The sequence below is a fragment of the Cydia fagiglandana genome, chromosome 3 (assembly GCF_963556715.1).
Source record: "Cydia fagiglandana chromosome 3, ilCydFagi1.1, whole genome shotgun sequence".
NCBI classification, from domain to species: Eukaryota; Metazoa; Arthropoda; class Insecta; order Lepidoptera; family Tortricidae; genus Cydia; species Cydia fagiglandana.
The window spans coordinates 15,513,626-15,540,656 of NC_085934.1; the positions used below are offsets into that span (position 1 = coordinate 15,513,626).

The following is a 27,031-nucleotide window of genomic DNA, read 5'->3' on the forward strand; positions in this document are numbered from 1 at the left end:
TACTGACGTTAAGTATAAGGTGCAGCCACCAACTGTCAGGAGGAAGAATTACGTAAAAATGGTTAACAAACACATATTTCGTATAAAACAATTACATTGATTATTTCTGAAAGTATACTTCTGAGAGAGTTGGGCCCATACAAAAAAATAATCAGGAAGCCAAATTAACATCATACTAAAATTTCGTGAGATTTAACTGAAACCACTTTTTCCCTATGTTTGCTGCGGGGTCCTTTAGTTCTACGGGCTGGAGCCACTGTTTAGTACCTTTTTGCCATTTTGTTGCAAATAGTTAGTTAGAATTGAAAGTCATCTATAATAAAATTTGTTATTCCTTTTTTTCATAATTCTACCTACATTCAAAAGCAATGGCAACGGTTTCATTGTATAAAAACTCCATACTTTACAAGTTAAAAGACAGACAACTGTATTTAGCACGACCGGGGTATATAAATAAGCAAACCGTTGTTTTTGTTTCATGATAATGCTGGGTCTAGTTACCATTTTACGTGATGACATTAATACATGTTATTTTTCTCATAGTGCATTCAAGGAACTGCTTACCGTAATATAATACAGCACTGACATTTAAAGTCCCACGCCTTTTTATAACAATGCGTCATAAAAGTATGATAATATATGGTTAAACGCCTACATTTTCCTTATGATAAGTCACTTTACTTGAGCTTAATCTAAATAATCTATCATCACTCTTACGTAAATAACATTAGGCCATATGTGTACGACAACTGAAAGCCTACACGAGATGTGACATGGATATGGTTATGAATGAAGGCAGATGGCAAATATTGGGTAAAGGCTTTATCTAATACCTAGTTATTAATGTATGAGTTAAAACATGATGCCATTTCTGTAGATAGGAGTATAAAATATAAGGAAATGTTTTTTGGTGAAAATCGTTTTTTATTTACAAAATAATTATACCTTAATCTTACGCGGATTCAACAGATATCGTGTCTTCATCGTTCAAGCCCTTGTCTGTGTTGTCAACGCCAGGGAAAGTAGCCGGAGGCGAAGGAGCTGGTGACGGGGTGAAAGGCGGGAATTGGGGAAAACCTGGCGCGGAACCTTGTGGGAATTGAGGAATTTGTGGGAAAGAAGGTCCCTGTTCGGAGCCCTCTTGAGGGAATTGCGGAATTTGTGGGAATGATGGCTGGCCAGATCCCTGCGGGAATTGAGGTATTTGTGGGAATGATGGCTGGCCAGATCCCTGAGGGAATTGAGGTATTTGAGGAAAAGAGGGTCCCTGTTCAGAACCTTGAGGGAACTGAGGGATTTGTGGGGTTTGTGGGAAAGAAGGTCCTTCAGATCCCTGAGGGATTTGTGGTAATGAAGGTTGTTCTGATCCTTGAGGGAAATCCTGTGAAGTTTGAGGGTAGCTCGGAAAACTGCTAGCAGGGGGAAACTGGGGCGCGGAAGGTTTATTGTCCTTTTGTTGATCCTGGTTTGGGAAATCTACTGAATCTACGACGGCTGTGTCAGAATCTCCGGTCTGCTGACCCGGGGTTGTGGGTGTTGGTTGCTGTGTAGGGAAGATGGGAGTAGTCTCAGGCTGCGTTGGAAAAGCAGGAGTTACTGGTTGCAGGCTCGGGTAGCTGGGCGCTGCTACTACAGTGGGAATGGAAGCAACTGGAGCGATAGAAGCTACTCCAGGATAAAACGGAAAGGATGCAAAGGAAGAAAAGTACGTTGAGCCACCGGGGATCGCGTAATGAGTGTATTGGGGAGCAACAGAGCTGAATTGGGGCAACTGGTATGTTATTTGCGGACGCAGGACACGGTACGAGGTCGGCAGCTGTTGACAAAAACAAAAAAAAAACTAAATTTTAAAAAATCCGATCATGGTCCAACAGATATGCAATTTAGGCTAGTTATAAACTAACGAATATCCGTTCATGTGTTCAATCATAACTGCAAGACCAGATGTTTTGCAGTTATGATTGAACGAAGCGATTTTAATCAATGGTATATAATTCGATTCGTCTTTATCTTGTCTCTTCTCTATATATTTATTTAATCATCAATACAAAATTATATTATTATTTATTTTTACAACGGTCAAGTACACTCGATTTCCTAGATTTCTAGAAATCATAAGTACCTATCACATATGTTGTAACACTTTTACATAGGTAATCATGAAAAGACTAAAATACAATTAGACTTCTTAGAACAAATTAGAGAATTTAATTTTTCAGAAAATATTTTCAATTTGTTTAAGTAGAAACACTAATTATAAACTGAAATAAATTACATATACTAAGAAAAAGTGACCAACGCAACGCCTCCAGTGCCCTAAGCTAGAATCGAATCATCCGCTGCTATCGCGGCAGGTGCCTGTGCCATTAAGGTCGAACCATACTGTTCTACCTTAGGGGTGGCCAGGGGGCACCATAAGCGTTATCTATCTTATCTTTTAATACCCGTTGTTGTAGAATTACCAATTCCTAACGGCCCTATTCGAACTTTAAGGCACGTCAGTTAGTAGATCTAGAAACGATATGGGTTAGATATGTCAGTGAAAATGTGACGTTTCTTCAAACAAAAACATCACCTTTGACACTGACACATCTAATCCATATCGTTTTTTTAGCATTGGAAATAAGTATGAAATAAGGTAAATAATCTTGATGTGTCTTTTATTAAAAAACACATGTAAAAAATAAGTTACGGGCAAATATGTAACAATTATGAATCTAATACGATCATTTATATTATATTCTTCTGTTTTCAGTAATAGTTACTGATTTTTAAAAAGCGTTTTTCAATTAAAAGTCTTGTCAAGATCGCTTAGAGTCGCACCAAACAAAGTCTGCAGCGGATTTGATAGCCCAAGCAGTGTTAGTGTTATACGTCATAATTTCATAGAACTTTGACGTTTAAAATGACACTTGCACTGCGTGGGCTATCAAAATCACTGCAGACTTTTTACGGTCTGACTATACCTTCTTAATACTATAATAGATCTATTAATTGTCGTATCTTAAAGTTCGAATAGGGCAGTTAGAACAATAAAACCTTAGTGGATTGATAACTTACAGAATTGATGTATTGCGTAGTAGAGTATCCAAAGGATTTAGTTTGAGCTGGTATGATGGTCTTGAAGAGGGTTGAAGCGACCGGCAGCGCCGCGCCCGCCGCCGCCGCTCCCAGCAATGCGCATATCACCGTTACACCTAGGACCTATTACATGCAAAAACTGATTTTAACACATTGCGATTTTGTTCTATTTTATAGGGAGATGTACGTTAAAATGGTTCGGAATTTTATGATGCTTTAATTAATATCATAACCAAGTTATTTCAAACGAATTACTATTTATGAATTTAAGTAGGTATTGTTTAGTTATTAAATTATGTTTATTGTAATTTCCTTTTTTTTGTTTTTTTTCTAATGAGTTACTACATATTTAATATTATCAGTATTATCACAATCGCCAATCTTCTTCAAGGATGAAACAGCAGAAGTCCTGATATGCTTCTTTTACATTAAACTTTAAAAACGATTATATATTTAAGCTCCATGTCACACAGTGTTATTAAAATAAATCGAATTGAGCCCTAGTCAACAATCTTTATATGTAATACGTAATGAATGTGTACCTACATACGAAATTTATAAACGTAAGTAAAATATTAAATAGTATGTATACTTTATTGTACATAGTAATAAATACACGAGAAACACAGTTACAGAGTGAATTAAACACAACAAAGGCTAACTAATCCCTGTATGGAATCTCTCCAGTTAACCTTTGAGGAAATGATGAGTAGGACAAAAGTAACGATGAATGACTAACAAAAGCAAAAGTGTACAATCACTAAAATTAATGATCTGTAAGTTTTGAATACACATTACTACAAGTATACATAAATAGAAATATAACAATACAATAATGCATATACATATATGTATAAATGTAACATAAATAAAAATAAATAAACACTCAATATATAATATAAATAAATATGAATTCAAACCAGAAAAGTAAAGAAAATTAATGAAGTAGGTAGGGACTTAATTGAGAAAAACATAATTATCTAAGTATCGGAAAGCCACAATTTTCTAAGCCTCTCCTTGTGATGCTACAGATTGGGATTGCCTCACGGACACCGGAATTAATTCTCATTTCGGCTTAATTTTAATTAAACACATTGTCAATTTCATGATCATATCACACCAAGTACCACTGATTGAACAGATCATAACAGCCACCGTGAATCACTAGTCACACTGTATTCGACCGGGCCGACCAAGGCTTCCGTACCTTCATTTCGGAGACACTAGAGAGGCGTCACACAGTAATACGCGAGCAAATCTTGTGACGAGTCCTTATATACTGAGTACCTGACACCCCGCCTTTGCGTTACAAAGAAAGTAACTAGATGGGCCTCCAGTGGACGAGCTTATAGCTACGAAAAATTGCAGGAACCTTACTGAATTTATGAGGTCCAGCTTTTATTGCGTTTCCACTTGAAATATACTTACCTATCTTTGCGTGTCTGGCAATAATAAAATCATTGTTCATTTGTACAAAATAAATATATTTATTTCAGTTTCAGGTAGATGCAATAGAGAGATGAATACAATAAAAAAGAAAAATAAACTAACTAATGTACAAAATAAAACTAAACTAAAACTAAAAACTTTTTTTTATCAGCCTATGTGTGTGTCCCACTGCTGGGCAAAGGCCTCCCCTCTCCCTTTCCAATCCTCCCTGTGCTGAGCAAGATCCCGCCAATCCCGCTGGAAGCATCTGTCATCCCGATACCTACATTTTACCTAATATAGTTCGGTAGGTAAATAGTTATTACAGTACATATGGTCCTATTTTTCCGAACTAGTGCATAAAATAGCACTTTTCGTGCGATGTCAAAAGTTTAAAGGGCCATATGTACTGTAAAACGTTGTACGATACACGTGCGAATAGATAATTCGCAACTCGTGTCGATTTAAAACACTCCCTTCGGTCGTGTTTTAATTTATCGCCGCTCGTTTCGAATTTTCTCTTTTACACACTTGTATCGTAAATAACTATTTTACCTATAAAGAAATCGTCTAGATCCAGAAAAGTCGGCCAAGTTACTGATTATTAGATATAACACACCTTTATTCTGGCTCAACTACAAAAAAAAATGTTTTTTTATAATAAAAAATACTAAAATGTAATATTTGAACTTTCTATGTACCTATGTGATCATAGATGATGTGTGAGTCTTAAAATATTCGTATCCGCATCCGCATGTCAAAAAATCTGCACCCGCAACGCTCCTGATTCAGTCTCTTGTCAAAACATTATTACTAAAATTTGGGATTGAGATCCTTTTATAATACATAATACTTCAACTATACAGTATAAAGACAAAGCACGTAAAACCGAAAATGTCGTGAGAAAATCCTAATTCTCCACAAGATCGTTTGTTGAATTGAAGCATAGCTACCAAATATTAACCTTCACTTGTATCGTCATTATCATCGATCCATTTGCGTAACCGTATTAATGGTGCCCGTGATCAGTGTCGATACTGATCGCAGGTGACATTTGCGTCTGCGCACATACTGGCCGCATTCTCACAACCAAGCAAGCAATGCGTAAACAGAGAATTCAGACACTGGTTGAGTAGAGCAATCGCGCCTTCCACGCTCGTCAACACCCCTGGGCGGTTGAGCCCCAGTCGTTTTAAACAGGATGGTATTAAGCGCCCATACATTTTTAAGTCTCATACAACGTTCTAAACTAAATAGCACTAGCCTCACGCAGTTCGCACTAGCTGACATTTGAGCGGTGCAGATCTCGTCTGAATGCTTGGAATACTACAGTTTGGGCGTTAGTTAGTCACTAAATGAGCTTTACTTAGGGAACAGCCGTCGTCACAAAAATGTATATTTTACTTTAAAGATAGCTAAAACAAGGCTAAAACCTATAGCTATCCACTGTAATTTCGTGCTTAGTAGTCAAAGTTATGTTAACGGATAGTTTTAGTAGACACATCCTAAACACCCTGTATTTAAGTGGCCACATAATTTAGATCAGTCATATTTACTTACAACCAACTTACAACAGAGACCAATTATACTTGTCTCTGCCCGCTAGTAAGAAACGCTGGCCTATAGCCACCGTTTTTATGACTAAGTGCAGCGTAATATTCCCTATTGTATTACTTTGCTGGTTAAGCAAATAAGTAGAAAACGTAATACTTTGTTATTATACTTATAATTTAAAAGCAATACAACATCGTTTTCATTTTTAAAGTTTGGCCTGGACCAGCCAAACCAACGCCAAACCATCAACATTTTGTTAATCCTATGATTCCTTTGCAATATAAACAGAAAAAAGTCATAAAACCTTCATAAATACTGGTTGAATATGAAATGACAGTTTTAAAAAGTCAACCGCGCGTGTGACATTTAAATTAAAGGTTATGTTTTTAAACGCCAAAAATTTTCAATAAGAATACATTTACTAAGCAATTATTTTACAAGATCTGAAATGGTTGTACCATTGGAAAACAGTACGTGAAATCAACAAACATAGCTGTAATGAATCAAAGATGTCTTGTAAGTACTTTAAGCTTTTTCTTATTGTATTAAGTAATTGATGGATGCTTAGAATAAAACTATATTTTATACGAATAAGTCGAATAAGATTAAGATGGGCGTAACTGTCCAAACCAATAAGATGGACCGATCAAGTTAAAGACTCGTCATCCTCTGCTTTCTACACGGTCGTCAGAGACGCGTTGGACAGAAACCGGTGGAGACAGATCATCTGCTCCAGATGCAACCCTGATACTGACCACGATCCTCAGACATGAGGAACCGACCAAAGAGAACTGTCCAAAACAGTAGCTGACAATGCAACCGAAATAAATGCAGAGACGAATAAAGGATCTTAGAACTAAGTTAATACCTTAACGTTTGACAGGAGGTTTCTATTAGTAAAGAAACGACTACCCTTTATTAAGCTATAAGTAGTCAATCTAATAAAAACACTGGTATCTTCATAATTTATTGGTGATTTTCTGTTTACAGCAGTCGATTTATCCACGCCAAACTTCACGCAGCAAGACATCGGTACAAAAAGCAAGAAAAAACGTGAGCTCCTACACATTTCATTAGCCCTTTCCATTTACTATCTTTACTCGTATTTCGTATCATTTTTAACCTAATCAAAACGTACCTACCTACAGTTCGATAACACGAGATACTATACCTATATACCTATATCATAAACACTTTTATATATTATAAAGGCAGTTGACCCAATTTTTGTCTCAATATCAATTTCATACCGTGACACTAAAGCGGCACATATGAAACTAAAAACTCATCTATCACTACTGGTCCTAATTTTGATATCAAAACATGGAGACATTAATTAATGAACGGGAGAAAAAGATTTCCCGGCGCCCGCCCCCGCTCGGTTTTCCTTTCAGCGTCCGCTTCAGTAGCGCAGCGACCGCCGCGGGGAGCACACGCGCTCGGTCGCTACACAACACACACTGTTTGTTTACCATTAGACGACATTGGTCAAGCAAAGGACAACACAACACACGCCACGTACGTGCCACGATATTTTGTTGAAATTGTGTCACTTCCGTGTTTTTAAATCCATACTCTCAAATCGAGTGCAGCTGCAAGCACGTTGTATGTTTGACCTGAATTCACCCCGTAGCAGCTGAATTTTGCGTTTCATGAAAGGCTTATGGTTTTCTATGTACAATGCCTAGAAAATCTGCAGTTTACGGCAGTTGTATATTTATTTACATGTCATAATTAATTATCGCCATTAAAAACATTGATTTAATTTAATCATAATAAAAATCATTTCAAATTCAGAAGGCTAAACATTAAATAACCGGTCATGTTCAAAAACACTTGTCACGTAAATCAGTGCCAAATCTCTAGCACGTCAAAGAATTCTATTCTAATTTACTCCATCTGCCTGAGATATAATTACTTTTTTTTCACTTTCACGGTCAATGGAAAGCCCCATTAAAAAGAATACAAACCTGTGTCACTGCCAGCAGAGATTTCATCACACATTTCATTAGATTTACTGGAATGTTGGCAACAACGTTTCGTTAGTTAATATTACAAATGTAAAAATGATCCTCCATTCAACACATCCAAATCAAATTGTAGCTGTAAACGACATGTAAACTTAGGGCATACTGAAAATTTCTGGAACTGGCCACTTAGAAAAAATAAGTCGTCTCATATATCAGAATCCAGAAACTTTCAGTAAGGCCCACGTATATTAACTTGGGAACATACATTCGCATAATATTTACATATGATGAAGTCATCGAAATAATATTGAATACATGAATAAGAATGAATCTATGGCAGTAATTTCTGAATATTCCATTTGGTATCGTTTTGGGTCGTCCCATTCGTTTTTCGTCAAGTTCTTAAATTAGTCCTATTCTGCTATCGTCACTCATTCTACATTGAAAGCCATCACCGACGATTGTGACGAATGTAGCATGAGTGACGAAAGCAGAATAGGACTAATTTAAGAACTTGACGAAAAACGAATGGGACGACTCAAGAAGATACCTTCCATTTATACGTAACTTGACTGCTAACTCACTGGTTTACAGGTTTTTATCATTTCAAGGTCCCTTACCCGAAGGGTCACAACAAGAACTCTATTAGGTACTAAACCTTCATTGTTCGTATCTCTGTTCGTCTGTCCGTCAGCGGGTTGCACAATTAGCAGCAAAAGTAGCTAAGCAGATTGGGCGTATAAAACGACGCTCTAATTCTCTTTATTATAATAATATTATAAATATGTATATTTAAAATTGATTAATTAATGGACTTGACGAAGTTGCAAGTTGAAGGACACTTTCGGGATTGTAAAAATTAAGTGAAATATAGAGGCTGAATAACTGTTACCAACTATTGTATTTCTATGTGGTATGGGTAATTTCACTGCCATTGTAGGATATTTAAACATTTAGGTAAAGTCACCTGCAATAGTAAGTATGTTACACAACGAAGGCCATAATTGTAGAGCCATAAGAGCTTCACATATTTTTGGGGCCTTCGAAGAGTAACATATTATTGCTGGTGACTGTACCGTCGCTACAGATTTATTGATTATGAGTCGATGTATGTTCTTAGTAGATATCATATCATCAGTCACTTTTATTGGAACTGTCTTGTATTGTAGCAATTTTGATAATGTGGTATCTGAGTTGTAAATTTTATAATAAAGCCGGGATTGTTTGCTTTAACCAATGTAGCGTGCGTGGGTGTTTAGGTCAGTTATCGAACATATAATATTAATGCAACCGTCCCACGCCCCCGCCCCGCCGGGGTGCCAGATCCATCAACAATCAATAACACAACAAGGGCGATTACAATAGAATATGCATTAAAATGACAAACAATATTAATAACAAATTCAAATAGCTGATGACAAGTATTGTAGTTGTGTTGTATAAAATGGAGTAGGTATTATTTGTGTAGGTATACCAGCAAGGATTAGTTTATCGGGTACTAAAGTGTATTTTACAAGCTTTTATTTAGTTTCACCTGTCCCGTTGTCTGTCGGTCTGTAACCAAATCTTGCAAGTTTAATTTCCGTAAAGTTAAGTTCGGTTTCCGATTGAGCTGAAATTTAGCATGCATGTATAAATCGGATGGCAATGCAATATTATGGTACCATCGAGCTGATCTGATCATGGAGACAGGAGGTGGCCATAGAAACACTGTGATGAAACAACGCAACCTAATTGTGTTAGGGGTTCTTAGAATTGTCTCGATGAGTATCAGTTGTCTGTCGTAAGAAAAGTACAGTCAGCGATAAAAGCTTGTACCAAAGATGAATTTTTGCCAAAAACTTATTACATTTAATAAAGTACCAATCCATTTATTTTTACTTTTATCACCTCCATTTCATTATGTACCTATTTACAATTCGACGACCGGTCTGGCCTAGTGGGTCACTACCCTGCCTATGAATTCGATAGTCCCGGGTTTGAATCCTGGTAAGGGCATTTATTTGTATGATGATACAGATATTTGTTCCTGAGTCATGGTTGTCTTCTATGTATTTAAGAATTTATATATTATATCGTTGTCTGAGTACCCACAACACAAGCCTTCTTGAGCTTAATGTCCTATAATATTTATTTATTATTTACAATTATTTACGTAGGTAATTGACCTTGGCTTACGTCTGATTATTGACCAGCTCATCGCATGGCAGACGAGGCGGCAGCAGAATGCCTGTTCGACCGCCTGCGGCAGCACCAGCAGCGGTCGCCAGACGCCACAGAAGTGGCGCGCACCATCACTGCACGGATCAACGCGCGGCTCACGTCCCATGGTGAGTGCATTCTGGGTTTGCCCTGTAGTCATCAGCGCCAACGGTGCACTCTAGATGACAAGGGGGTGCGGGTGGCGCGAATCATCACTGCACACATTAGATCAACCTGTGGTCATTTGCACCAGCGGCGCACGATCACACAGGGGTGGCGCGAACCATCGCTGCATTGCATCAACGCGCGGCTCACCTCCTAAGTTTATCTATGGAATACGTCATATTCGTAGTGTAGGACAGTTTAAATGATATGACGACTCAAGTCTCAAAGTCGGTTTTAGACACGGAAAGGTTTAGTCAATTTATGTTCTGAAATTTATATGAGACGGCGGCCTCAATAAACGAAGCAATTGTAGTTAACATTCTACCCAAAATTTTACCTAGTAGTTAGTTGATTTGAAATCTTAGGTACTTTAAATTAGGTATTCTAAATGTACTATAGGCCGTAGCTATAACCAGTTAACCAATACGATTTGTGCAATGGTAGTATACTTCTTGCTGCATTGCATCGCCATCGTGATTAAAATTCAGCCTACGGATGTCTTTGCGAAAGTTAAAATATGGCCGCGACATGGTATTACGTTTACTTAAAATCTAGAGCAAAATTTTTGTAATCATCTTTATCTTGTTAAATCATGTGCGAAATTCACGCATGACAGTTTAAGTCAGTAGTAAAAAGATCATTAATGATCATTAATTTACCCAAAGAAAAGTTATACAATTTTATTTTTGCATAAAGGGTGAGTACTATTAAATTGTCGCTAACATATTCCGTTTTTTTTCTAGACTCTCAACCTTTTTGGTAAAACTTATTATATATATCAAAATTAGAATGTATTGGCATCTTTTATTCTTAAAAAAAAACATTCACTTGTATTTGTCTTTCAAGATGTCGTCAAAAGAAAAAAGCGTGCGCGATTTAATTTTGCAAAAATTTACTATGAATCCCTATATATCTACTTTGGAACTTGCAAAATCGTGCAATACAACTCGGAGAACAGTGCAAAGGACCATAAGGGTCAATTTCACCAAACGAGCATTTTTGTCTAATTTCCATGGAATTTTGAAATACCAACATTACACAAAAAAAAATATGCTGAGAATTTGATAAAAAATATAATAAATATAAATTTTCTTATGGGATAAAAATATTCATAAAACTATAAAAGTTATTTAAATTTAAAATTTTGGTCAGGGCACGGGAATTAGTGTGTCCATGGAAATTAGATTTTACTAGGACGGAAATTAGAACACGGCACGGGAATTGATTTCTTAACTTATTTTGGTACTTAAAACTATTATTTATGTATATTTTAATCTACAATAATATACTGCAACCATACTGAAGTGGCATCGGACATATTTACCTTCTTTAATTTTAGTTTCGAACGACAAATCAACGAAAGTATGTTACACTAAAAACTACGTAGGTATTTGACTAATCCTTTCCTTTATTTTAATGACAACTAATCTCTCTTTCTTAGTAAAATGTACATATTTCAAAACAATACTTTGAGTAGTTTCGTAAACTTGTCCGCCTTTACATACAAAACTATTCATTAAAAAGTGTCATTATGTATCTGCATGTAGATAGGTACAAGGTATATGATCTGGTATATGGTCTTATAGGAAATGATACTAAGGAATAAATAGGGGCACAGTGAGAAGAAGTTATTGTGTAAGTTAATCTGAAGAAATCGAATATGCTGCATTCATAAATTAATAACCCAAAAAATTGTTTGAACACATATGAGGTAAGGTGGGGTAAGACTATCACCGGGGTAAGACTATCACTTGTATGGAATCCTCATACTGTTAGTCTTGCCCCGATCAAAATAAACTAAGTTAGTCTTACCCCGCCTTACTTTACACATAGGTATACGGGGTGTCCCTGCCCTGCGGGAAAATCTTCAAAGTGTAGGTTGGTTAAGTAATTTCTCAAAAATATCATAATCTTCCTAGAAAAAACTTGCTTACAAAATACCCCCTGGCACTGACTAAAATAACCGACTTGGTTTCACATTACATCCCAAAACTTTTTTGTAGTAGAGTAGAAGAACTGCGTTGCGAGATTTGCATCTTTTTACATGAATTGAAATGATCCCATCTCTTTTTGTAGGCTGTCCTTCTTTTCGGGTAAACATACCCATACCATACTGATACTATGTATATACATATCATAATACATCTTTATTCATACTCACATCGTCCATCGTAGTGTACCTTTACTCTCCCTACTAATTGTAAGAACTAAAAGGTAACGTTGTTATCGCATATATTTCTATAGGATTACAAACTTAATTATGCAGTTATCTTTAGAACGTGACTAATATTGCAGTATTATTAGATTTTTATTGGCTTAAAAAGCTAAAACCTAATTACTTTTCAAATTTGGAACTTGTGGGTATGCTAGAAGTACCTTAAAATAATATTGATTAAGAGTGATTGTGCCAGTGACAAAACTAAGGGATTTTAAAGTGTATTAATTCTTAGACTACATGCTCAAATTAAATGTTATTTAGATAGAATGTTATTGAGATTTGATGGTACGGCCGTGCCACTTTGTTTTGCTCGACTTGGCGGCGGCACTGCCGTGCCCCCAGATCCTTTGTCCTTCTTCAGGGTTCAAACTATCTCCATGATGCCAAATATGTATTATCAAGATGATATTGTTTCAGCGGCTTAAGCGTGACGAGATAACAGACAGACAGACAGAGATACTTTCGCATTTATAATATAGTAAGAATAGGATATATTTAATTTTTCTTGTACCTATTAGAAAAGCTAATTCATAACAACTAATCTATTAAACGAGCAATTCTTGTATATATTTCGGGGATCTCGGAATCAGCTCTAACGATTTCGATGAAATTTGATCATATATGGGCGTTTTCTGGGATGAAAAATCGATCTAGCTAGGTGTCTCTGTGGTATATGTTTTCCGAGCAAAGCTCGGTCTCCCAGATATTTAAACTTAATACGGCTTACGCTGTCAGCTGTCAAATTTACAAAATAAAACCATAGTAAATTTGATTCATTTTGTTTCATGTAACCTTAGGTACGGGTATTATAATACGTAATAATTCCAAAAATAGTTTTATGTTTATATAATATTTTAATATGATAAATGAATAAGGTAAGGTGGCGCAAGACTAACAGTACGAGGATTCCATACAAGTGATAGTTTTACCCCAGTGTCGTCTTACCCCACCTTACCTTACGTATTAAAATTGCCCGGGTTATTCGGGTCCACCCTGTAAGTATGTACTATAGTACTTATACTAAAAAACTGTTTATAGATTTTTGTGCATTCTCTGAGATTTCCTTAAATGTAAAATAGAAAGATATACGTCATATTATTACTACATATAATATATATTCAATGCCAATATATATATATGTAATAATAATATGACGTAAACATTGCCAATTAACTTACAGTGCCCCCAATTAAAAATTTGTTGACAATAAATGTAATACTTTCTAATTCCCGTGCCACTTAATCAGCTGTTTTAGGTAAATATTCTATGGGAATTAGGGCACGGAAATTAGAATTCGTAATAAAAAAATTCGCCTAAAATTTAAATCGTGTTTAACCAAACTGTTATGTTATTGCTTACATAAAGATACATAAAGGCCTCCTAAATATGACAATTGTTTTTGAAAAGCTATGTGGGAAATAAAATTCATAAGGGGCATCGAAATTAGAAAAAAATTGTCGCCCACCCGGATTCCGAAATACTTATGCGATTTGCTCGAACACGCCGCGGCTTGACGTATGTCCGCTTGCTTTGAGAATCAGCCGAATACTGCCAGTACAGGTGAGGTGGGACACGAGGCGGTTCAGATACAGACGTCGGCTGTGAGAGCCCTTTGAGTTTTGCCGACGAAATTTTACTCGCGCGCTCGGACAAAATTTAAACTTCGATCACGAGTTATTTACCACAATGAAGTTAATAGTGTATGTGCTCAGTGATAGTAAATATCATCTAGTTTAAGTATTTGACACTAAATTAGTGATACTAATGTAGAATTTTTCGTAGGATTTTTCATTATGCTCAAAAGTAGATTCCGGACAGGGCACGGGAGTAGTAATTTGAGCCCTTAGGTATTTTTAAGTGTACTCTAAAAACCAATTAATCAGTTAATTCATATGGAACCCGGTGTGAAAGTGTGGCTTCTTTATGTAAAAAAAAAATGGTAAGTATTATTTGATGCTAACCCGCGATTTTCATCACGGACAGAAAAAAAATCGTGTTCAGAAATTGACCCATAAAAAAGCTAAAACGAGGTAAAACTACTAAAAGAAAGCAGCGAGAGGGTCATCCGACAAGAAAACGGAACAAAAAGTTGGAATCAAAGGTGTGTAAGCTGTTTGATCAGAATCCGGCTATTTCGTCCCGAGATGTGTCCAAAAAAGTTGGAACAAGCCAAAGCAATGTACAAAAAATAAAAAAAAACTGCGGTATTGTTACATACAAAAAACAAAAAGCTCCGAAAAGAACGGTTGATCAGTATAATCGAGCAGTTCGACGTTCTAGATTATTGTACGCCTTGTTTGTTCAAAATACAGCAGGTTGCTTAATCATTGATGACGAAACGTATGTAAAGGCTGATTTCAATTCAATACCAGGCAATCAATACTTTTCTTCCCGCAACGTCTCGGGTCTGCCTGAATCAGAAAAAGTGATTCCAGTCGAGAAATTTGCCAAAAAGTTCCTCGTGTGGCAAGCGATATGCCAGTGCGGTATGAGAAGTTCGCCTTTTGTAACCACTGGCACAATTAACACAGATATTTATATATCCGAATGCCTAAAGAAAAGGTTGTTGCCACTTATTAAAAAGCACAATTGTTCGACATTATTTTGGCCGGATTTGGCAAGTTGCCATTATTCATCTAGAGCTATGGATTGGTATAATTTGAATTCTGTCGATGTTGTACCAAAGGGATTAAATCCGCCAAATTGCCCAGAATTACGGCCGATAGAAAAATACTGGGCAAATATAAAAACAAAATTGCGGAAAACATGCCAACCGGCCACATCATTGCCCGATTTCAAAAGGAAGTGGATTAAATGTACTAAACTTATCACAAATGATTCCGTGCAAAATTCTATGAGTCGGGTCAAGAGTAAAGTCCGAGAATTCTCACGTCGTGCTCTAGACAAACAATAAAACGGTTTTAGCTCGCCTATTTTATCATAAACTTACCAATAATAAACATTTTTGAATTTTATTGTATATTATTTTATTGTATAAAATTTTATTCAAATTGCGACAATTTAATAGTACTCACCCTTTATTTTATACATACCTAAGATGCAAACTAAACTTTTTGCGGCTTAAGAATTGAACTTAGGTTTCATGTACATGATCAAGAATAATAACTTCCCCCTAAATGCGACCAGATTGTGAAAATGCCATCACGTTTCTTTACCGAATAGGCTATCTTCAATGCCATTCTCGACTATACTCATATTTAACAGCAACTGTTTCCTTAAGGCCGTCGTAATCTTTTACCGTCGCATATAATTTTATTTGCATAAAGTTGTCCATAAAAGGCAGTTTAGGGGAATAATGCAATAACGACTTAAGCACCGCTAAAATATAACACTATATTTGACCATGTGTTTCCATAGTTGCGATTTTCTGAAATTGCTAATATACGGGAAATGGTAATGCAAATTGCCAGCTGTCAGTAAATAACTTGCTGAAGGGGATAGCCCCTTCAGCAAGTTATTTACTGACAGCTGGCAATTTGCATACCATTTCCCGTTAACTATTCTCATTAGGTATTTGTAAATTCATGTCTGGTACAACGAAATAACCGCATTTCATGAGCTTACCTACTTAAATTTACACGGCTGCTTAAACTTGGCTTTAAACTCCATCTAGACAGCTCTATGGCTTCGAAATACATATGATGAACTATTTAGGAGATTTGGCCCAGTTAAATTAAGGGTTTCACCTCGGAATGAGAGATATAAAGCTGGATTGTCGATTTTTATTTTACCTAAACCTATGTCAGATTTTCTATGTTTATTTATTACTAAATAGGTTAGTGGTTATCTTTAATGTAGTTTATTCAATAACAAATACTTAAATATGTTTATGTAAGAAAATGTGTGGTGGTGAGGTGGGATGGATAGCGACACTACTTTGAAAAAATGTCATATCTCACACTGCTACTCAAAGTTGAAAGGCAAACTCTGTACGCATCCCATACATATATACCACGTTTTTCTTATGATTGTTAAAATAAGATACGAGGTTTTTTTTTTCAAAATAGTTAAGATAAGGTTCTCTATTATGTGATTTGCAATATAATGTATAATGCATTACCGGAACGTGTGGTATTTTCGTAACACAGCGGAAAATTTCATACGGTTTTAATGGAAAAAATTGAGGTTTCATTTTATTCTTCCCAGAATGATTCTTCAAACCTACCAAAGTATATCGGCCTAAATGCATATCTTTAAACCTGAACTATTTACATGTAACGTCATATGTAATTATTTCAAGTGTAGTGTGCAACAAAATCGCGCCATTTTGACGTATATTAAACGTTTACACATAACATAAATCATAAGCTTCACAGTGACTAAAAGCATTCGTTTGTTTTATAAATCATAAATGTCGCCATAAATAATAATTTTGAGCGGCTCAATGTTTGACTTGCCAAACAAATCACAATATTTTGTCATGTTATGTTCTTCATCTTCTTTTTTTTTACAAAGCTGGTCATTGGTAATTTATACTTGTCGTTACAAATGTATGTGTCTACTGTCTAGACTAGAGCACTATGACCCCCCATGTTGTATATAGTATGTTCTCTTAACGACTGCATTTTGGCCGCTTGCCAACGCAATTTTTGACGGCATCTCTCTCTAAAACCGGCGTACAAGAATACAAAGATTTTACTAATTGAGCCAGTTCGAGTTCGTAGCGGAGCGAACAAACGAAGCGAACTAAATTAGTGCGAGACGCGATATATGAGTGCCAAAGTTGTATATTTCGTAACACTTTTAAGTAACATGGCAGTATTTTGTAAAGGAAGGCTTGGCGTGACATTAACCCTTTATAAGGCCCGTTGACAGGGACGTGCTATCGCAGAATTTGTTGCAGCTATCAGAAGCCTACATTTCAAAAATCTATTTTAAAAGCAAGTTGAATATTCAATTAATGCAAACGATTTTGAGCCCTATTATTAAAACAGTATGGTTGAATTTCTGATTGAGCGTATGTGGTCGATATATCGCCTCTGCCTTATAAAGGGTTAAAATCAGTCCGTTTTGTCACGTCCTGAACCTTTGTTCCGATTAAATTCCGCAACATAGCGCATGATCATATAGGTATTCCTGGTCAGGCTTTACCTACGCATAATTCAAATGTTAACACTTGCGATTTCAAAAGAATACGACTGATATATTTATAAACAATTTTTTAAACGAAAAACACAAAATGCTGAAAGTGAAGTGAAAAATAAACATTCAATCCAATACGCTTTTATTATGATTTGAGCCACACGCTTCGCAACAAGGTTGGTGTTTCCACGCAGCCTATTATCGGTCGATCAAAAGCGTTTACAAGCAAAATCAATTTAAAGGGTAGGTAGGTTATGCTCTTAGTTCAACACGAATGGCTGCTAAAAATAAACTCATTGCCTTCTAAGGGCACTTTTCAGTTGCGTGATGAACGATGAAATGAAAATGAATGTTAATTTTACCTTGAATAGCGCCCCTATATGACTTGTAAAACTTTCGGACCCTTAATGTCTCCATCATTTTGAAAATTATCGGAAAACTGCATAGGTAATTATCTTCGAGCAACACGGAAGGGAGGCGGCATTCGCACTATTTCCCCTCTGCCGAGGTACAAGATTCGCGCGTCAATCTAATCTACCGCGGGTAATAAAACTAGTTGCACTTGGATTTTTCATTAGACCGAGTCCAGACGCGCGCGTGAACACTGCTGCACAAAAATGCCTGTTTGCTCGGTTTTTTGCTATAAAAAGAGGTCGGGGACATCAAATTTACAAAAAGAAAGTGTTACATTCCACATGTAAATTTTTTTTTACATATCATACGTTTAATTACATTTAAATACAATTATTATATTTTAGTCTCAAGTATTTGTTGGATTTATCGATTTTGCTCGCTCAGTACAAATTGCGGATCGGTCGAGCGACAAATCCGACTTCTCATCTCTCAGAATACAATGACATACTTCAACGAAAATGTGTTAGTGTGCGTGTTGTGACACTAGTCACTCGTCCGTACACAAAAAGAGAACGAGGTTTGCAAGATTTGTCTTTGACGTGTGTCATTTTCTATGTATTTGTGTCGTCATTACAGAGGGCCTGCCTCGAACCACGTTTGACGTGTTGCCTCCCTGTCACACTTACGTATGAATTTACAAGTGCCATAGAGAGGCAACACGTCGAACGTGGTTCGCGGTAGGGTCTCTGATTGGATTTTGTATGGAAGTGTGTGAGAAGTGCGACTGTGTGCACCTTCCCCCCGCGAAAAATGGCAGAAAGATTTGTACGGTGAGATATCGCTTGGGCCCCTCCCTTCTGACGTGTCGGAAGCCGGTGTTGCTCGAAGGTAATTATCAATGATTCTGTTTTTATCTGTCAGCTATCAACAATGACATTTCTGGTAGACTAAATTTCACTTTTTACCACCCTCAGATCATATTCATACAATTATACACATAGCTAGGCGTCTATTAGGCTTCGGTGATTGCTTACCATCATCAGGCGGGCCGTATGCCTGTTTGTCACCGACGTGGTATTAAAAAGATCAGAATAAGCCTCCTGTAGAGGAGGGCAGCTGGATGCGAAATAACCTTTGCTGTTATTCATAAAACTTTACAATATCAATAATATCCCTTTCTTACAAATACATAAGTTTAAATGACAGATACTGGTATTAAATATACTTAATACCTACAAACGATTAATGTCTAATTTAAGCTTGTCTGTGGTGCTTTTATAAATAACGCTAGTAATCTTTATTTTATTGAAATTCTACTCACGATTTTTGTTTTACATCGCGTAGTATTACATCGATCATCATCATTGACTGTTGTACATAGCTGTTTAATAGGCAATAAAATAATTCACAGTATAATTTCGCAAGGAAAAATATATCCTTGCGTGACTTTTCCGCCATTAAAAACAATACAGTCGGGCAACAATTTTTCTTTGAATATCTCCAAATACTAATCGTGCATTAAGGTGACGCTATTGCAGCAGTATCGCGTGTCGCGCTCAATAACTCGAGTTATGGTGCAGTGCCCAAGTAGCATTGCAAGCTGTATATAAGCTGTATTGAAGTTTATTTGTATACTATAAGCTGTACAGTTAAGCTGTACAAAGGCTGTATAAGCGCTTATACAGCCCTTATAAGTTAAAAAAGGGCCCAAATTATACAGCCTTTCGCGTTATTAGAGCTGTAGAGTAGCTGTATAAGCAATACATAAGCTGCATAATAGCTGCATTACAGCTATATTTCGGTGTAACAGGAAACCTTAACACTACAGATAATCTCTTATAAGTACGATATAAGAATATGAGTTTTAAATGAGTTTTTAAAAATGATTACAAGAGAATAATAATCATTTAGGAAACTAAAATGTCTTAATCTTGTTCATTCGTAATATAGTAATGGCGACAATAAAGTGTTATAGTGGATGGTAAAAGTAAAAGTAAATATTATAGAGGACTTAAGTGGAATATTATACTATTTGTAAGTGCCGATTATTATTTATTGTGAACCTATGTATCTTTTCTGGCAAAATATTCACGCGCCTGCAAAATAACAAAGAGAAACCATAAGGAAAATATCAAAAATCGGTAAATTTAGTGTTTGTTTTTAACAAAAAGTTTTATAAATATTAATTCTAAGGCTAAAGTTAATTTATTTTAGCTGGTAATCATAACACAATGTTAGTCTGCTTAATATTTGCAAGTATTTTCTTAATTATATTTACAAATACTTTTTTTTTTCATTGGAAAATGGCGACAATTTTTAAACAGCTTACAGGATAGTTGGAGAGCATTATAATCTTAGTAGCTGTGCTGTGTAATAAATGGAGTGTCATTTACAGCTTTTGTAATTAAAACAGCTTTAGTATAGAAGATTTGTATTTGTTTGGCTGTATTTCGGTTCTCCGTACATAAGTTATAAGTCTCTTTAGAGATCCGTATAACAAATAAAAAAACCCTTAGGTCCAAATGTATTTGGTCTATTCTTCGTTCCATTTCATAATTTTCTAAATTATTAATTTTGTTCATTACAATTTTTTATTTTCGTGGTCGAAATATATACTTATACGAGTGTAAAATTACGCCGAAATAAGCGACTCTGTCAGTAATACAGAAAAAAGCTGTACTATAGCTGCCATTTATTCGTTTAGTTTTATAATACCCTTACAGACAGAAGTTATACAACTACTATTCTTATAGGAGAGTAAAATTACGCCATAAGAAATAGCTTTAAAACGGGGTTGACAGATACATTTGTACAGCTACAAGTGCCAAGTGATACTACAATACAGCCTGTATACAGCTTTTACGATAGAATTAGCTTGTAGTGTTTCACAACACTTAAAGTTTTAAAACGGAGTTGACAGATACTTTTATACAGCTAAAAGTGCTAAGTGCTACTACAATACAGCCTGTATACAGCTTTTACGATAGAATTAGCTTGTAGTGTTTCACAACACTTTTAGTTTTATAGTAGATTTTCTATATTCTGATAAAGCACCCCATGATTCCGCAGAATCCTTTATAATGATTTTATACAGCTTGAGCTGTATAATGTCTGTAAAATACCTTTTATACTGCTTAAATCTTTTCTGACTCTCTTATACGTCTCTTAAATCACTCTAAGTTCTAAATTGGCTGGTATATTGATGTTGCCGACACTTCCATACTACTTGGGTGGGCCCTCGGCCAAGGCGTCGAGCCGTGCCCGTCCCACCAAGTGTTACCATTAATTTATACTATTGTATCGAAGGGAGCACATTATTGGCGTGTTTATTTATCGTAGCGCCGTCAGTACCAGGCGCAGCACTTCCCAACTTTTTATCACTCACTCCCATCAACCCCGATAAAGGTGCTTTGATGAGTCATGCCGCTATCACCAATTAGGAAAGACCGTTGACTTTATTTTATTGGTCGCTTATAGTCTCCTGATAACCTGAGGTTCCTTTTTAAAATTACCAAATAGACAAATGCCATTTGAAACCAGACATCCACGAACATGTAGAAACAAGGTTGCGTCCCTGCTGCGTGAACGCAGACATAACACTAGTGTGGGGTGGCTCTTAGAGCGTCTCCGGAGCGTCGGCGTCTAGTCAACTCTGTGGTAGCTGCTCGACGCAACTGCGCAGCGACGCCATTTTCCACAATGTTGACTAGACGCCGACGCTCAGAAGACGCTAGTGTGGATGCCCCCTTACGGTCAAAAGACGCTTGTATGGACGGAACGACGTTCTGAAGACATGTTTAACTGTGATTAATCAGCAAAATAAATATTTAAATACTATCGTAACTCAAGGTCAAGCCAGGAAGGTAAAATCATTAATAGTCAGTCCAATTCAAAGCGAATATAAATACAATAAATATGTCGCGTATTCATAAATAAATGTCAAATCGTGTTACCAATTATCGTTAACATTCACCACTTCCCGTCAGAATGCGACGAAGTATTATGAACATCTAAGCAATCAAAGATATGTATTTATACACATGCGGCGTCTATTTTTGTCATGCTATAAATCTCCCCGGGCCTTGACACTGCACGCTCAGCTGAAGCGACGTTCTGTCACTCTGCGAGTCTGTAGACGCCTTGCACCGAACTACTTCCTTGGAGATTGACAAGTTGCCAGTTAGGAAAAAGGAAGTGCTTATTTCTGTCTTTCTGACCTGAATCTGTTGGAGACAACGGTGTTTGGCAGCGGAAGAGTTGTAGGGAGGATTGTAAATGTGTTAGATAATATATCATCTTCTGAAAGATTTAAAAAAATATTTGAAAGTGTTTCTTTCAGAATATAAGCCTTTTTTCTGTTAGACGAAAGTACATATATTACTGTAGTAGTATGTGTCTGTAGGGAGATAGTTGTGAAAAGATTGAAAATACTTACCAAAACCTAATTATAATTAAATATACCTACGAGGATTTAACTATAATTGCTAAAACATGCAACGAGTTTTTACAGTCCTTTATTGGTATTTTTAACCGACTTCCATTTCATAGAAGGAGGAGGTTCTGTATTCGGTTGTGGCTATTTTTTTTTTTTTTCTATGTACGTTCACCGATTACTCCGAGACCCGTAGTCCGATTTGAGTAATTCTTTTTTTGTTTGAAAGGAGCTACCTCCGAGTTGGTCCCATTTTAATTTGGTTCTGTTCTGATGATGGGATCCATGAAGAATTGAGGGAACTCCTCAATTTTTAAAGGCACATGCATGGCGATTTGGGTGTTTTCTTAAGCAACTCGAGCATTTTCTTCCGAAAACCACCATTTTGATGAAGTAGACCTGATGATGATGATTGTTTTGATGATAATGATGATGATTTTTTCAATGTAGTATGTTCAGCGATTATTCCGGCACCTGTGATCCGATTTGAGTAATTCTTTTTTTGTTTGGAAGGAGTTGCCTCCGAGGTGTTTCCGTATTATTTTTGGTTCTGGTCTGATGATGGAATCCATGAGGAATTGAGGGAACTCCTCAGTTTTTAAAGGCACGTGTAAAGTGATTTCGGTGTTTTCTAAAGTAACTCGAGCATTTGCTTCCGAACACCGCCAATTTGATGTAGTGCAAGTGTAGCCTTACCACGAGTTTGACATTGACATATAGTAACGCTAACGTCTTCGTAACTTACTTTTTATGCATCTCGCTCGCACTAATATGCCAGTACGAGCGAGATGCAAATAAAGTAAGTACACACACGCTAGCGAATAAATCAATGTCAAACTCTTGGTAAGCTGGTAAGGCTTCTGATCGGGGGTTAGGGTTAGGAGTTAAGGGGTCGGGGATTAAGGGGTCTGGTAATGGTGGTTGATGGGCTGCTGGTTCAGGGCCGACTGGTACATGAATCAGGGGTTGATGCGCTGAGAGGTAGAGTGATCGGGGGGGGGGGGGGGTTGAGGGATTGGGTCAGTGGCGGGGCGGAGGATGGATTTAGTGAAGTGACAGGAATTATAATTTCCCAGACAGGCCCGAGAAAATTCCTGATTACATATTTATTAAAGTAGGTACACGAATTTAGTGTTAATCATGATGTTGTTTTTCATTCATGCGTCGCGCTCTTAACCCTTATCTTGGCAAGGCTCAAAATATCTTAAATATAAACATTTTTTTAGTTTTTTGTCACCTATTGAGTATACTAGACTATTAAAAAATAAGAAAAAAAATCCAGGATTTTCCAGTTTCGGAAAATCATATGTATCATATTTGATACAGTGCCAATAACTCGACAAAATAGTTACCTACTTTTTAGAAGAAAAATGAAGATTTTAATACAAATAAAACATGTAATGCAACAGAAATAAGCATTTCCTGCTAATTAAACGCAATCTAAAGCATCAGATGACTATTAAACCTGTAAAAATAAATTATATCTACGAATACCTGATCACATGGGTGGAAAATTAGATCCCGTAAAGTTTCAAAAAAGTCGTCAGCAAAAAGTTGAGTAAAATATGAAAAGTAAACAAATAATTAAAAGTAAAAAAAAAATGTTTTTCTTTTTACTTTGGGGCCATTTTTTGCCATACACATATTTTTCCGTGCTACGGGCTACGGCGTAGCAATAATGCTACAGCGTACGAATATATAGTTAAATAACATCTAGTACTTAAAAAAAATCAAAGTTTAATAACTAAATAATACGACAACTAATATTAAATAATTGGAGCATGTTTTGTAACCCCACAAAAATAAAAAAAATAAAAAATCATGTAAAAATATTTTGATGCTAACTTGGCAATGTATTAAATGTAATACAATTCTTTCGATATGTACATTTCTGAGTTCTTGGCAGTGTATCAAATATAATACATAACAGTTTCATGTAAGGTTCTGTGTATTAAATGTTTTTAAATTCGAAGGCATTGTAAATATGTATGCACTAAGAGACAGTAAAGATATCAAAATATAGATTATGGAAAAAGATATACTAACATAAGAAATAAATGCAAAACTTCCAGTACGAACCGAAATCTATTGTTTCCGCGGCGCCATGTTGATTATTACTAATTAATTTACAATGACACTCGTGTCAATTATTTTTTTCTATAAGTAAGGAGGGTAGCTCGACATATTGATGGCAGAATTATTGTGTTAGGTAATAAAGTGAACCTGCTAGATTTTTTTAAGTTCCATGTATCACGGGTGTTACGATGCCAAGATAAGGGTTAACAATGCGTTAAAACTAAAAATGGAAAAATAAAAACTTTTTACAAAAAAAAGAAAACCGACTTCAAAAAGGATGAAATAAAATATTATCCTTTTTATTAAGTCTATGCGTTACTAACTGATATGTTTGAAGTCGGTGCCAAGCCAAGTAGTAACAATACCCGTCAAAAATAATCAGCTTTATGACTATAAATCCCATTAGAACTGTACTAATAACTATTATAAATGTGTAAGTAATTCTGTCTGCCTCTTTGTCGCCTTTTCATGGCTAAACAACTGAACCGCTTTAGGTGAAATTTGGCAAGAAAGTAAATTCCTTAAATTGTTTTATATTTTGAAATGTAGTCCTCTGAATAAGGGACGGGAAATAACTTCAGTCCCAATCCCACGCTTGCGTGCCGACAAACATGGTACGGACTGTGCCAAGAAGGTTTGATCGTGTGTTCTGAGGTGTGTTCTTAGGTACAGTCGACGTCAAATATATGTTTACACTTTTGCACCTTACTCCTTTGTAATAAGACGAAAAGTGTAAACATATTTTTAACGTCGACTGTACCTACAGAAAGTACGTTCATTGTCGTCGTGTAAGGCAATCTAACGTACATCCTTATCGAATCGCACCAAAATCATGATATGCTTCAAAAGTTGGCTTGGCACCGACTTCAAACATATCAGTTAGTAACGCATAGACTTAATAAAAAGGATAATATTTTATTTCATCCTTTTTGAAGTCGGTTTTCTTTTTTTTGTAAAAAGTTTTTAGTTTTTTATAGGAATCTAATTCACTACAGGTATGTAAATTTGCTATTTTGTTAAGTGGTTTAAACAAACGAAACCAGTTTAAGCGATTAATTACAAATCAAATAATTAGGTATGAACCTATACTGAACAATATTAGATTTTTTTCTCATAATAAAACCAACCGTTTCTATCAATCCGATCATTTCACGATCTCGATTTTATTAGGATAAACGACACGAGAAATGAATACGGAACGATTATTTGAAATTGACTTAAAAATATTTTAATTGGTGAACGGTTGCCAAACGCCATGCATCAATTGAAAGTGGCGTTTCTACTCGTATTGCACTTAGTTACAATTTCATACACGGTGTAACATGAGGAAACCGAATAATTTTAACAGCGTATTCCTGATCATATTTACAGACAAAAATGTTCGATATACTTTTTTGAAATTCACCTAGTTTCAGAGATAATATTAATTTAAAAAAGAAACAAGTTTTTATTGTTACATAGTGTAAAAGGCCTTTTTGATGGTGATGTTGCTGCTATGGGACGTAGTCTAAATATCCTTATTGATTGATGTCAAAAAGTGACAAGTAACACTTTGCAAAAGTAGGTTTTACGAAAAAAAAAATTAAAAATAAATTTTAAGTGACAAGTTTACCAATAACATTTATTTTTTATGTACAAATACATTCAAAAAATTTAAAACACAAAACAAAAAAAACTTTTTTTTTTGGCAAAATTGACCTAAACTCATATTACACTTTTTACTTCTTTTGACCACAGAAATGCGTGGTTAAAATTATTCGGTTTCCTCATGTTACACCGTGTATATGCATTATCGTAACTTGCAATGTATATACTTATTTACATACAACTATTTCGACATCCGTGTAGGTACATGTAGATAGATACGTAATTCCATAGAAACAATCCAAATTAATGACATGTATTTAATTTATCCTCGCACGAATGAATTTTTAAAAGGTTAATAAATACCTTGTAAAGGTTTCGGCTTCCGTGTTACAAAAAAATAAGGATAACGTGGCGATGACGGGTAACGAATGTGACAGAAGTTGCACTCGGTACTTTCAGAATCATTCTTGTTACAGGATTTTATTTAACTTGCCCTGTTAGTATGTAGGTACGAGTAGGAGGTATGTTATTTTGTTAGTGCGGGTTAAATCTTGGAAGCTTTTTAACCACTTTCCGATTTCCAATTGAGCTGAAATTAAATATTATATATTTTGCATCCATATACGCGGTGTGATCTGATGATGGAGACAGGAGGTGGCCATACAGACATGAGACAGGTGGTTGCCTGTGGAAAGAAACATACAGTCAGCAATAAAATCCTTGTACCAAAAATTAAATTTTGCAAAAGCTTATTATTTAGTAGCTTTGCTCTTTAGAGGAGATACGTCTTCTTTATTTTGTTACCATCGAATATCCAATAATTGGCAATGCATTTGTATTTCGGGATGTCTATCCCTATTT

At 35.8% G+C, this 27,031-nt stretch overlaps 2 protein-coding genes across 8 annotated transcripts in view; one reads left to right on the plus strand and one right to left on the minus strand.

The window, feature by feature from the left end:
• Window positions 1-903: 903 nt before the first annotated feature.
• Window positions 904-4,354, minus strand: LOC134680453 (uncharacterized). Its single transcript, XM_063539585.1, has 3 exons — window positions 4,289-4,354; window positions 3,061-3,204; window positions 904-1,816 (listed from the first exon to the last, which is right to left on the minus strand). The coding sequence occupies exons 1-3, from the start codon at window positions 4,292-4,294 to the stop codon at window positions 953-955; spliced, it is 1,014 nt and encodes a 337-aa protein (XP_063395655.1). The 5' UTR covers window positions 4,295-4,354; the 3' UTR covers window positions 904-952.
• Window positions 4,355-6,429: 2,075 nt separating this feature from the next.
• Window positions 6,430-27,031, plus strand: part of LOC134680203 (cytosolic carboxypeptidase 1-like) — a 91,624-nt gene continuing 71,022 nt past the window's right edge. For 5 of the 7 annotated variants that reach the window (XM_063539285.1, XM_063539287.1, XM_063539284.1 and 2 more), the window contains exons 1-3: window positions 6,430-6,579; window positions 7,054-7,116; window positions 10,229-10,363. In XM_063539285.1, coding sequence (XP_063395355.1) covers window positions 6,573-6,579; window positions 7,054-7,116; window positions 10,229-10,363 — 205 coding nt within the window. In that variant the 5' untranslated portion in view covers window positions 6,430-6,572. Of the gene's footprint in view, window positions 6,580-7,053; window positions 7,117-7,457; window positions 7,582-10,228; window positions 10,364-27,031 lie in introns of those variants that run through there. The other 2 variants (XM_063539286.1, XM_063539290.1) reach the window with 2 other exon arrangements.